The following is a 13,282-nucleotide window of genomic DNA, read 5'->3' as shown; positions in this document are numbered from 1 at the left end:
ATTGGTCATGAGAGTTGCAGCTCTAAATTCTCACAGCTTGCTCAGCATTCCGCGTAGCTGAGGACAGCACTGAGCTCCTGTGACTGTTGGCAACAGGAGGAACTTGTGCTCAACTTGAACATTTGGATCCATCAGAGAGACCTAGTGCAGGAGAATGGGATTTTGTGGTCTAGATGTAGGGAGAGGCAGCATTTGGTTGCATTACCTTACAGATAATGTGAGTGTCTGCTACTGGTAATGATAACTTAGACAAAGAAAATGGGAAGGAAATTCCCAGTCTGTGCAATAGCTATGCTTCAGACCCAGGGAGATTTCACAAAACAAGGCAGTCACGGACACATTTGTCTTTTTGTTTGCTTGCTGTTTTTATTAGCGGCATGTGGATGAGGAAACCAGACCCCACTGCTACCAGATTAATATTTGAGCACTGTGGGCACTGAAGGTGACTCATGTGGAATTGGTTTGCCCAGGGCACAATGCAGAGCAGCCACTGCACAAAGACACATCCAGCAGCAGTCTCAACGAGAGCCTGGTTCAGGTTTCACAGCATCGTGGATGGAACCTGTCCCTGCTTCCAATTCCAAGTTCACTGCTGTGTGTTGCTGTGAGCATTTCTGCATTCTGTTGAGCTGACGTTTTCTTTTTCTGGACAAGGAAGGAGACTTCCATCACTTTGTACACTAACCTACTGACCAAACATTAGATACCAAAGAGGTTCTCTTTCTGTTCTTGTCTTGAAGTGGCATTTCCAACAAGTTAGAAGCAATGGAAGCTCATAAATAAACTCAACCATTTGCTAAATGAATAAATGCTGATTTCCCTGCTGCTTTATGTTGGAAGTGGGGGTTCCTGCGCGCATTGGGAAGCACTGGCAGAAAAATGCAAGCCATGGTCGTGGCAGGATGTTTCACAGCAATTGTCAGCCTGAAAAGCTCTGAATATTACAAGAAGGGAATATCGCGGGGTTGGTGACAGTTACTCAGGGGTGTCTGTGGTATTTGGGAACTTGTACAGCGCTATTACGGACTGCTACCCAGGTGCTGGCAGGAGGCCGGCCGCTATGGCTGAATATACGGCGCTGTTGCCGTCGGAGTAATTAAGAGCACTGATTATCATCAGTTGGCCGTGCCCTCCTGTGGGCGTTACTGTGTCGTTTCACTGGTCCTGACGATGGCAGGAGGTTGGATGTTGGGAAGCGCTGGGCACGGTTCTGCGTTCTGTGAGGACTCTGAATACTGTCTGAAGGTACAAAGCTTCGTTTTTAACAAACCGCCCCTGCGCTCTTATATAAACCCTTTAGAACACGGATGGATAAAATAGGGCTAAATGCTTAACGAGCGTCAGTATTCCTTGCAGCCTGTGAGATGGCTGTGGCACGGACTGGGTGCACGGACAGGAGCTGCGGCGCAGGCCAGCACTCCCGGCCCGGCTCCAGCCCGCCCCGCAGCGCGCTCCTTTCCTCTCAGGGAGAAAATGGCGGCGCTGCCGCCGGGCGCCCCCGAGGCCGCCGCCTCCTCCTCCTCCTCCTCCTTCCCGCCCCGCCCCGCCCGGCCTCGCGCAGGCTCGCGGCGCGGCCCCGCTCGGGAGCGCGCTCCTGCCGCCCGCCCGCCCGCGCCCGCCCGCCGCCGCAGCGCCGCTCCCTGCAGCCGCCCGGCGGGGTGTGGGGAGGGGAGGCGGCCGCTCGCTCCCGCCCGCCGCCCCGCGCCGCTCCCAGGCTCGCAGGCGCCGCAGGCCGCTCCGATCCCCGCAGGTAGGCGCGGGCCGGGGCCCTTCTCCTCGCGGCGGGAGGGCAAGATGGAGACGGCGGGGGAGGGGATCGCCGCGCCGCGGGGCCTTCGAGCTCCATTTGCTCGGGGCCGCGAAGAGGGGCCCCGAGGGGCCTCGGCGGTGACTCCCGCGGCACGGCCGGGCGGGGCGGGCGGCGGCGCTGCGGCGGGGCCCGGGCTGGGCCGTGGGGCGGGGAGGGCCTGGAGGCGGCGCCGCCGGAGCGGGCAGGGAGCGGCGCGGGGCAGCTGCGGGTGGCAGCCGGGCCGCCGTGAGCCCCGGCGCCGCGGGCAGCCCCTCGTGCGGCCTTCCTGTCTCGCCCCGTCCCAGCCGCGGGGCCGCGTATTGTGCTCGAGCCGCCGGCGTTACCTTCGGCGTTCCCGGCTCTGGTGCTCGCGTCCTGCTTCTCGCTACAGACCCGCCGGCCTGTGGGATTGCGGTTGGTACGGATGTGCGTTTCCTGGAGGTGTGCGAGCGGTGCGCGTCCTGCTCACGTGCATTTCGGGGCTGCCGAGCGCTCGGTTGCTTCCCTGCCGTCCCTGTTTGTTGGTGTGCTCACACGTGTGTGTGCTGTGTACCTGTAAATAGGCCGGTGTGTCCTTAATGCTGCGTACGGTAATTCATCAGTAGATGGCTGCGCCTTCAGCTTGTTTGTACTTCTCTCTGGGTGTCACTGAAGAAAGCAGCAGTTATTTGATCCATGTTCTTGTTGTTGATGTTGTTTTGGGTTGCTTTTTTTTTCCCCCAGAACAGGAGGAGCACTTGGTCGGGACGTTTCTTAATTAGCGCTTTATTCCTATATCAGTATTGAAGTGCCAGAGTTTTTCTTGCTCTATTTTGTTTGTCTGTGTCGTTACCCCTCAGTGTTAGGTGCGCCCAGAGCAGCGCTGTGCCTTTGCCCGCTGTGGCACAGCTCCAGCAGGTGGATGGATGTTGGCTCTGCACGCTGTGTCTGGGGCTGTTGGTAGGTGTCAGAGCCTCCTGTGCTAACCCTGCTGCAGAGAAACCTCATGGAAGCGCAGGTGGGGAGCTCAGCACTGGGAATAGGGGATGTTTGATCCCTCTCTTAAGCTTTAGAATCCTTCTGTGGGAGGCGGCTGGGGAAGGTGAGAACACCCACGGAGATGAATGAAGCACCTCGTGCCTCTCAGCTGTTCTCTGGGGAGAGGAGAGGTGGGCGAGAACACCCGCAGAGATGAATAACCATCTCTAAGCTGAGATCTCCTCTGTTTTTCTTGGGAATAGCTCCTTTAGAGGAGGAGACAGCTTTACAAGCACTAATGATACTTTCTTTATAAACATGCACCTCCACCTGCTCTGTCATTCATATGCATATCTGGCTTGCTTTGAAATTTGGTAATTACAGAACCGCAGCATAATCAGGGCGCCCTTTCACAACCGCACTGTCTCAGGCACAGCCTGGCCCGATGGCTGCCTTGTTCCATGCTGCCCTGCCTACAATTGTCTTTGCCTTTTCCCCACCCTCCAGTCCCTGTGCTGCATCCGGGATTCATCAAACCCTTCAGGGCTTCTAGGTTTGCTGAATTGTCAAAAAGTCATCTTTGTGAGGTCTGGTCAGCTCTGGGAGTAACTGGGGTGGGTCGTGGAGGAGCAAGAGCAGTTGGTGGCAGTGAGGTAAGGTGGTGTTGGCTAACCAACTTGGGTCCATCTGTGTTGAGGAAAGTGTGTTCTTGCACTTCCTCTCTCACCCCAGCGCCAGCCAACCGCTGTGTTTTCTTGTTGGATCAGTTTTTGCCTGGATGTTGGCTTGTCCTGCTCTTGCACAACAGTTAGTGTTGATACAAGGAGTGGGGGTGTATAAGAAGAAGAAACAGCAAGATCATCTTGCTCAGGAAAAAAAGGGGGGTTGGGGTAGTTTCTGCTGGTGGTGAAGCCAAACTGTCAGTTGTGTCCATGTGATCAGAGGTGCAGTTAATTAGATTACTGACATGGCCCTCAATTTCATGAAGCTGTCCTGACTCTTTTAAGCGTCCTTTTTCTCATCATCACTCCACGGTTGTATGATCTTAATTTCAGAAGGAAAAAGCCTAGCTGGTGTTAATATCTGCTGAAACTCTGCCCTTGGGTAGGACAGACTTATTTTGGGGCTGGAGAGCTGAGGGTTCCCTGTTTGCTGGGCCGTGCAGTCACATCATGCTGTGCTGTTGTTGATACAAAGGCGGCCGGCGTTCGGGCTCTCCAGGGGACTGTTTCTCTCTATGAGTGTCTGAGTCTCATTTTCTTCTGTTAGGTATGCTGAATTTTGAGTTTATAGCAAGCAAAAGCAGCTTTCACCTATTGCCATCAAACATCTCGAGTATTCCACCAAGGGAAGTAGTTTTTTGTGTTCAGCATGACTGAAATGGGTTTGGGACGAGCAAAATGCCCCTGCACCTCTACTGAACAGTAGTACTGAACAGAGCACTGAAGCAGTGCCTCTGTGCTGGGAGCTGAGTGTCCTGAGGGACAGGGAGATGGGGAGAAATGCCTCCAGCTCCCTGCGGGCAGCGCTTCTAATTTGTTGCATTGCTTGGGGAGAACTTTGTTTCTCCATCTTTTGTTTTTGATAGAGAATAACTGGAGAAAGAAGAGAGAACAGTTCAGGAAACAATTTCTGTTTGCCATCTTGTGTTATTGCAGTCGTACCAGCAAACCGCTGCTGTAAAGAGAATGTTTTTTCTTTCGGCTCATTTCAATTTATTTTATCTATTGTCAAATGATGAGAAAAGCTCTGTTGCACAGTGAGCGCTCGGTAAGCGTTTATAAGCACAGTGTGGAGGAACCGGTTGACTGTCTTCAGGGGTCGGTTGTGTATTGAATATAGATTCAGGTGTTACAGTGTGTGTTGTGCCACTGATTTCTTTTAATGGGAATTCTCGAGGTACAAGATTTGGAAAACAAGCAGTGAGAGTTAACATCTTTTTCTAATAAAGGTTAGAAAAGGAGCTGGCAGTAAAAGAGACACTTGAAAAATGTTTAATTTCAAGTAGTGGATACTTTTTATTGATGGAAGCATTTCTCTTAGCTGCTGTCCTAAGAAGGAAGAGCAAACCGAATAGCTTATCTGCAGTCTTTAAAGGCAGAATGCTCATCTGCTTCTCACACTGCTCTCTGCAACCAAACGGAGCCCTTGAGTGTCCCCAAAGCCTGCAGCCCCTGTGATGCTGAATATGGCACAGAGCCTTCTTTATGTAGGGAGCTTGAACAGAGTTGGTCCTGTGCTTCATTCCAGCTATTCTGATTGGGAGCAGTAGCACAGTACTAGCACAGAAATAATGCTCTTGTTTCTAAGTGCCCTGTCGTAGACTTTGTATGTGTTTGCTCTGGGCAGGATTGGGTGGTGGTGAAGGTGTGCTGATACACCTACAGCTCTGTTTATACTGTGGAAGCTATTGCAGGGAAACGAGTGAGTTTTATTACTGTCATTAAAAGCAGAATTCTCCATATTGGCAATAGGTGTTTACCTTTCTTGGTATATTTGAAAAGCTGTAGATAGGCTTCCAGTGTTGTTCAAAGGCCCTGATTCCAGGTGTGTTTCAGCAGCTTTAAGCCAGAAAAGTGCTGTATTTGGGGTCAAGAGAGGCCCTGTTTCTGCCTAACCAAGGCTCATAATATCACAGGAATTACATGAAACTTCCTAAGTTTCTGCTGTGTCTGTATTGTCTTTAATAAGATTTCTATTTCATCTCCCAGCAGAAAAGAGCAAAGAATGTCAAGCTTGACAGTGAAATACAAGATGCTAAGTGGCAGCCTCACTGACAGGTAGAGCTGTGAGCCAAACCAGACCTCGGTGGTGCTGAGCCAGGTCAGCTCTGTGGCACTCAGAATGGTGGTAAGGCAGCAGTGTGCTGGCAGGTGGGGTGATGGCCACAGTCAGAACCCCCAGCAACAAACCCTGCAGGTCCCACAGATAGATGGCTCTGTTCCTGTCCTCGTTCCTGGCAGCAGTGCAGCTTCTGTGCTGTGGTTGTGTGGGGAGCTCTTGTGCTGCCTCTTCCCAGAGCTGGTTTATCCAGTTGTCTCCTCCTTTCCCCAGCATTGGAATGAAAATTGATTACTAGATAGAGAAGGATCCAAACAGAAAACTCGGTGCAGCTTCCAGTAGAAACCCTCTCAAAGTGCCACTGAATGAGTTTAGTGCAATGCCTGGTGTCAACTATTATGTCGAGACATTCAGCAGGATTTAAAACTGATTTAAACAAACCCGCACATTTCTATTTACATACTTCAGTACAGGTTCTAAACAAGTACGTTCTGTTTCACTGGGAACTTTTCAGGCTGGTTGTGCTGAAGAATGCTCGGGCACAAAGTTGTGTGCATTTGCTCATACAATATAGCTGGAGTGGGATTTTTAAGCTGGCATCGCTTTGGATTTTATACCATTCTTTCCTCAGTTATATCCCCCCACCAAACAGCTTGCTTCTGCTCTTCAGATGACTCATGCAGTGTGCCTGCTTCATTCTTTCATTCCCTACTGCAATGTGAGTACAGAAAAATGAGGCTGGGAATGTCAGAGTAACTAAGGTAGACTAGAAAGCTCTTTTCTAGAGAAAACTTTTCATAAATATGTCTCAGATAAAAGAAAATACAGAATATGAGCATTTTCATGACTTAAATAATAGCAGTAACAAAGACCATGACCAGATGCAAGGAGAACTGGCATCGGGCTATTTTCCACTTGAAGGCAGTGTTTGCAGAGCGCTGTTGCCCTGGACGCTGGGTGCTGACCCTGCCTGTTCTCTGCTAGAGGCAGGCTTGCTAATTATTCTAATATTATTTTTACTGGCTAGTCAACATCTGCAGTAACAGTAGTTTCATGTTTGCGCCACCATTTCCCCACTCCACATTCAGAACTGTAGCACGTGGATAATCTCTGCTAGAACCATCTATTATTTGCACTGTACTGCTATCACAGTTTCACTATTTGACATAAAACCATATTCATCTATTTGCACAAGAGTAATGCATACACTGTAACATGCATTTTGGAGCCAAGGTAAATGGGAGTTTGAGCAGGGAGTGTAACCATTGTGATCAGAAGGAAAGGGCATGCATGGGGATTTTCTCCTGGGTAAACAGGCTGCTTCTGGGATTGTTTCTCTGGCAGGGAGGAAACCTTTGCAACTGTGGGATAAATTCAGTGATCGATGGTAGAATTTAGAGTTGTTTGCCTTAGGAGATGCTCCTTATCACAGGAGCCAAAATACCATCAATGTTCCAGACCTTAGCTGTTAGAGAATATACCACAGCAAGAAACATTTGTCCTTCCAGTTGTGACTGTAGGGCACAGAATTGCTCTGAAGAGCTGGATAGTGATGGGTTAATCTTGTCTTCAGCGTGGTTAAACGGTTACACAGGCTGAATGGGTGCAAATGTCATCCTGTTCCTCTTTGAGCACCTGGTTGGCTGCTGCTGTCCTTACCTGCTGGATGTCTGGAGCTGGGGCAGCGTGCAGAGCTGCACAGGAGTCACCTCTGTAGCGTCCTGAAGTTTCTGCTTTGTAACAGATTCCTTGTGTAGCTCTGCATTCCCAGCTGTGGCATTGCTGTCTTTGCAGAGAATCTCACCTACTTCAGTGTTTCTTACATAATTGTAGAAAGAAACAACAACATGCAGAGGGTGGTGAGGCACTGGCACAGGTTGCCCAAGGAGGCTGTGGATGCCCCATCCCTGCAGGTATTGAAGGCCAGGCTGGATGTGGCTCTGGGCAGCCTGGGCTGCTGGTTGGTGACCCTGCACACAGCAGGGGTTGGAACCGGATGAGCACTGTGCTCCTTTGCAACCCAGGCCATTCTGTGATTCTATGAACAAAACTGATTAATTCTTTATTAATTATAAAACAACGCAATCTCCATGAGCCTGTATCTGTTGAACAGGAGAACCACTTGGTGTTTTTCCTTGTTCACAGTTGCTGGCTTATCTTGCAACTGGAGCAGCTAGGAGGTGGATGAGATTTGGTTAAAAGGGTTTTGAAATAGCAGTAGGTGTGAGTATATTTTGCATCTTCTGGCTGAAATGCTCTTGTTCAGTTCTTTAATGCACTTCTTCCCTAATTGTGTGCTTCTGAATAGCGTGTCCTTTAAATAGTTGCTTTTAACTACACGTAAGGGTTACCATGCAAACCTTCAAGTGAAAACTTACCAAAACTTTTCATTAAAAAAAATAATTTACTGGCATCGGTGCTGTTTCATAAAAATGGGAATTGCTTGCACTTGTTGTAGAAAACAGCGGTAAATCTTAAAAGATTTTCTTGTGGAACAGTGCAGTATTGTTTGTTATTGATATAGATTTGTCTCTTGTTTTTGATAGAAAATGATGCACCCTGTTGCCAGCAGTAATGCAGCATTCTGTGGGACGGGCAAGAGCTCTTGCCTTAACGAAGACAGCGTGAGAGCTGCTGACCAGTTTGACTTGTATGCCACGCAGCAAAGTAAATACAGCCACGCAGTGAGCCACAAACCCATCGCGTGCCAGCGACAAGACGCGCTCAATGAGTCCCACCTGCAGACCACGAGCAGCAGGAATATAGAAACAAAAGATGAACTAAAGAAAAAGAAAAACCTCAACCGATCCGGTAAACGTGGGAGGCCATCAGGGACCACAAAATCAGCAGGGTACCGAACCAGCACGGGTCGACCCCTGGGGACCACCAAAGCAGCTGGATTTAAGACAAGTCCAGGCAGACCCTTGGGCACAACTAAAGCAGCAGGATACAAAGTCAGCCCAGGCAGACCTCCAGGTAGCATTAAAGCTCAATCCCGGTTTGCAAATCTAAGTTATACTTGTGGCAGTGCAGCTTTTCCTTATCCTATGGTGCATAACAGAGGAGTACATGCTGCTGGTGAAACTAGCAGCAAACTCAAGCAGCCTAACGAATGAAAGGAAGGAATTAGTACCTGCTTACTAATCTGCTTTACTCTGGATTTTGGCATGTTTCTTGCATTTTATTGTAGCATTTGCATACGTTTGAGTTTCTAGATTTTATTTTTACTCAAATAATGCCATAGTCTACGGGTGCAGTTCAGTAACTTTTAAAGCAGTGTCAAGAGGGCACTGGTATAAAGTCTTTTTTGTTGTTGTTTTTAAGTCACAATTTAAAAGAAAGTCTGAACTGAAGCATAGGCCGTGGTGTCTACACCTATCCTATATCACCTATATCCATGTTCCTAGTTTTACGTTCAGTTTTGGGTAAATCTAGTTTTGTGGTTATGCATTAAGTAATTAAAAGAAGGAGGACAGAATTAGCTGGCTGCTGGCTCACGATGGGGCCTATCTCACCATAGGGAACTGGTGCAGATGAGTTCATACTTGATAAAGAAAAAGAAACTATTTGGGACTGTTTAACTTAGATAAACAGCAGCAGTCTGAATTCCTGTGCTTTTTTAAAAGGAATAGAAAGCAAGCTACGTTCTTCACTTCTGCAGGAGCTTCTACAGACCTCAGGCAGATCCATAGAAACTTAACAACCAGACCAAAAAAAAACCAAAAGAAAACAAAACAAAAAAAAAACCAACCTTCTTTTTTCCAGTGTTTTCTGGAGTTGTAGCATTAAGTCAATTTCGATTAATGTTCCAAAAATGTTTTTGAAAAGACAGCAGGAAGCTGAGCGTTGGTGCAGCGTTACGGCGCCTTATTCAGCCGAGCTCCTTTGCCTTCAGGTGACAGCTGCTCTGCTTGTTACGCCGGCACAGGATTCTGCTATGTAATTTAGAAATGCCTAAATATATTTACCAAACCACAGATAATTCTTTACGTTTTGAAATATTTTATAAGAAATTAAGTACTGTTCGTTCTAGTAACGTACTTGGTTAATCCTAAACAGTACGTCCTTAATCTGTAAATAGCTATTTACACTGGTTTTTGCCTTTAAAAATCTGTGCTTAGGTGGCGACAGTTTAATAGCTTTTAAAGTATTAATCTATAATGTTTACAAATTAAACTTTTTAAAGAGGCACCGCTGCCAAGTTTTTGGGCTTCATTTTGCCAGATATTCCTGGAAATACAGTTACTGCATTGTTGGACACTTAGGCTATATTTAAGTTATGGAACATTCTATATCTACCAAAGGACACCATTTTCATGATTTATAAAAGCAAACTGTATAGCTGATGCAAACAGGATGCAGTTTACTGCACTGCTAGACCCCAGAGATGAAGTAATTCATAGGAATTCATCTATGCATGCAAGCTGAAAAAAAATGTTGTTGGTTGACTATAAATACCTTTCTTGACTCAAACTTAAGCCTTCCCTCTTTGCAAAAGAAATGTTCCATTTTTCAGCTGGGTGTGTTTAATTTAAGTGTGGGAGAGCGCATGTATGTGTGTAATGTGCACATACTTTAATCTAGTCTTCAAAAAAAGAAAAAAAATCAATCCTCAATGTTGCATATTGTTTGTTCTAAATTTACTTTTACTGGAATCCGAGCTTTTTTTTTTTCCACCTGGAAGAAAGTTTCTCTTTAAGCAGTTTGAAGCAAAATGTGACTTGATGATAAATTTGTAGGCTCGTGCATCCGGGGAGGGGGTGGATATATAAAGCTTGGCGATCTGGGGAGTAAAAGAAATCGGGTTAATTAGTGCTTATGCTGGACTGATAACTTTTGTTAACATAAATGCTATTCTGGCCTGCTGACATTTTGATGAGAGCTCTTGATTTCAGTGATGACAACTTAAGAAACAGATGTCATGTTTCATACCTTTTTTATCAGGAAAAAAGCAGCAAGCCTTCAGGTGTTCCAGTGATGCCTAACACATAATGAGCTGGACTTTATGCTGTACTTTACATAGGTGTGTTGAATTGTTTTTGGGGAACTGTGTATGCACTGGCAACTAAGACAATGAACCTCAACTGTACTGGATGGCTCCTTAGTCGATGTATGAATTAACGGCAGCTAAACTGCTACTAAAATAGTTTCTTCATGCTGAAGCTATGAAATCCAGTGATACTTTCTGTTCCTCAGCAAACTCACAAGTCTGAAATTTAGCGGTTTCTCAGAACGATGTAACTTCTGACACATGCAAAATGCTAACGTGAGTTAATTCACCCTCAGGATCTGTGTTGTATTGGCTGTTTTTAATCAGATGGTTTTTCAACAAAAGACTGCTTTAAGTTCTTACCTGAACTCAGCTGGGAAAGCAGTCCTCTTCAGCTGAATGTAGTACCTGCAGGAGCGTCACACCTCGCTGGCAAGGAACGTGTTGCATGTCACCACTGTACCTTGGAGAATCTCTGCTTACCTCCTCTGTTTATCTGGTTTGCTCCTGTTCCATTTCTCACTCGTGCATCTACTCGATGGTGCTGTGCTGTGTGTCAGGAGATGATGCAGCTGTATCACTGTTCTGCTAGTATAATGAATTTTTAATTGAGTATGCTGATGAAATAATGAAATCATCTAAGCAATTTCTGTTCATTACACTGTTTATTAATTATATCAAATGAAATGTAATCCCAGAAGGAAAAAAAACCAAACAAACAACAGTTAATGTTGTCAATTGTGAAACGAGGAGCATAAAGTAGGAAAGTGTTTGCAGAGTCTGTACAGGGCTGCGTGGCACCTGGGATGTGGCAAGGAGACCAGCAGAGTCCTGCTGGGCATTTCTTCATTCTGCTTTATTTCGATCTGACTGCAGTCTACTGGTGCCATGCTGTGAGAGGAGGAGAAAGGAAGGAAGACATTGGAAGTGAAAGAGGAATGGAATTTTCAAATACTTCTGCTTTGCCTACGTGTAGTCTGCAGAATACGTTGTGCTTTAATAAAACCCCAAACAACACTTTTCTTTCCACGCAAACACTGAAGCAGCATGTTAATGCCCAAACCTTACCAGTACCAGTGGGAAAACTGGACTTTCCCCCCCGTAGTATGAAAACATAACTTGTAAGGTAAATTGCTTATTTTATATTCTATATCATAATTCAGCTATTCATAAGCTAGGATCACTGTTGTGTGTTAACACTGTTCAGAAGATCTACAAGTTTGCTTTCTAATGATTTCTTTTAATTATCAAGTTTCTAACGTCTTATTTATACATGAATGAAATGTACTCACTTGCTATTACTCCTTGATGATGCTATACAAGTTCACTGTTTAATACACATAGAGTAACGACTATTCAGCTTCTGATTAAATTTACTTAAACTTTAAAACCAAATAGTTTTGCTACTATAAAGTCTTGCACTGGACATTTCAAGATGATAGCACCGTATTTTGGCAGGAAAAAAACAAAACAGATGCCATCCATCAGCAGAGGCTAACAGTGAAATTGAGTTCAGTATTTTTAAAATCAGCTGTTAGCCTTGTTGTTAAAGCAGCACTCTTTATATCTTGGATTTAGTTCAATCAAAATAACTACGTATCAAGAGCCATTTAAGATCTCTGTTTTGAAGGAATATATTTTCACTTTGTCTGAAAGAGCTGAGAGTTTGGTCGGGACAAAACCAAGCCTTGTCAGTGAAAAGTGATGCGTCTATGAAAAGAATTACTTGGAACTACAGTACACAGAGTAATTCAGATGTGAATTGAACTCCCTTCCCCCTTTTTGAAGAGCTTTAAAAGGCAGAGTGAGATGAAGTCATTTGTCTGCTGGCTTCGTTAACCGAGACTCTGCTATTCTTTGTTGTATGTATAATAACATTTCATGCTATCCCTAGAGTTGACAGTTAAAGCAATTGATAACAATCATAAATACTTTGACCTGCAGACCTAATTTCTGACCACAAAAGAAGTTTATTCTTCTCTATTTTAATGCATATATTTTAACACTGCTTAAATATATTTATGACTTTAGTAGAGACTAGACTTTTCTCTTTAAGTTTTTTTTTTCCAGATAGATAAATCTGTATTCTGAAGTTTGGAACCACTTCCTGATACTTTAACCTTTCATCGTTTGCTTTTCCACAGGTTTACTTTGGGGAAACAGTAATCTGTTAAATATCTAGTATCAGCACCCTGTCCTCTGCTGTAAAAAGCCTGATTAGATACTGTGTATGTTTTTATGTCCATGAACTTGAGCTACTCGTGTGCAATTATGTGTATGGGAATGGAGTAGTGTTCATGATCTGTATTTACATCATCATATGGATGTATATTTATTAATAAAGTTAATACTTTACAACCTAACAATTATTTCCTACATGCATTTTGTTTTAATATATGTATTTTAAATTCTGGCTTAAGATTCCTATTGCCAACATATCAGACCAATAACTTTAACCCGTCTCTGCTGTAAACAGGAGTTTTCTTCTCCCAGTGTCTCTGTTGCAGGTAAGTGTAGAACATTGTGGTGCAACTTGTACAGATGTTGCTTAAAATCAGGTGATCGGTTTTGCTCTTTGTCTGCCTGAAGTGCAGGTGAGTCCAACTACAGCAGACTGTGTTGGTGCTCGTGTGGACTGAAAAACGCATCAAGAATTTGTGAGAGTTGGAGGACATTCATAAATTACACAGTTCAGGCTTTTTAGCAGCCTTGGAGGTTGCTTTACTGCTCACGTTTATCACAGGTTACAGCTTCTTCATATGGAC

The 13,282-nt window shown here is 45.4% G+C and overlaps 1 protein-coding gene across 1 annotated transcript; it reads left to right on the top strand.

Annotated features, from left to right (window-relative positions):
* Positions 1 to 8,076: 8,076 nt before the first annotated feature.
* Positions 8,077 to 10,512, top strand: LOC306951803 (UPF0461 protein C5orf24 homolog; the record flags this gene model as incomplete). Its single annotated transcript, XM_079542355.1, has 2 exons — positions 8,077 to 8,503; positions 10,472 to 10,512. The coding sequence occupies 2 exons, from the start codon at positions 8,077 to 8,079 to the stop codon at positions 10,510 to 10,512; spliced, it is 468 nt and encodes a 155-aa protein (XP_079398481.1).
* Between the last annotated feature and the right edge of the window lie 2,770 nt (positions 10,513 to 13,282).

The sequence above is a fragment of the Tetrao urogallus genome (assembly GCF_951394365.1).
Source record: "Tetrao urogallus genome assembly, chromosome: 14".
NCBI lineage: Eukaryota > Metazoa > Chordata > Aves > Galliformes > Phasianidae > Tetrao > Tetrao urogallus.
This window is presented reverse-complemented; position numbering and strand designations above follow the sequence as displayed.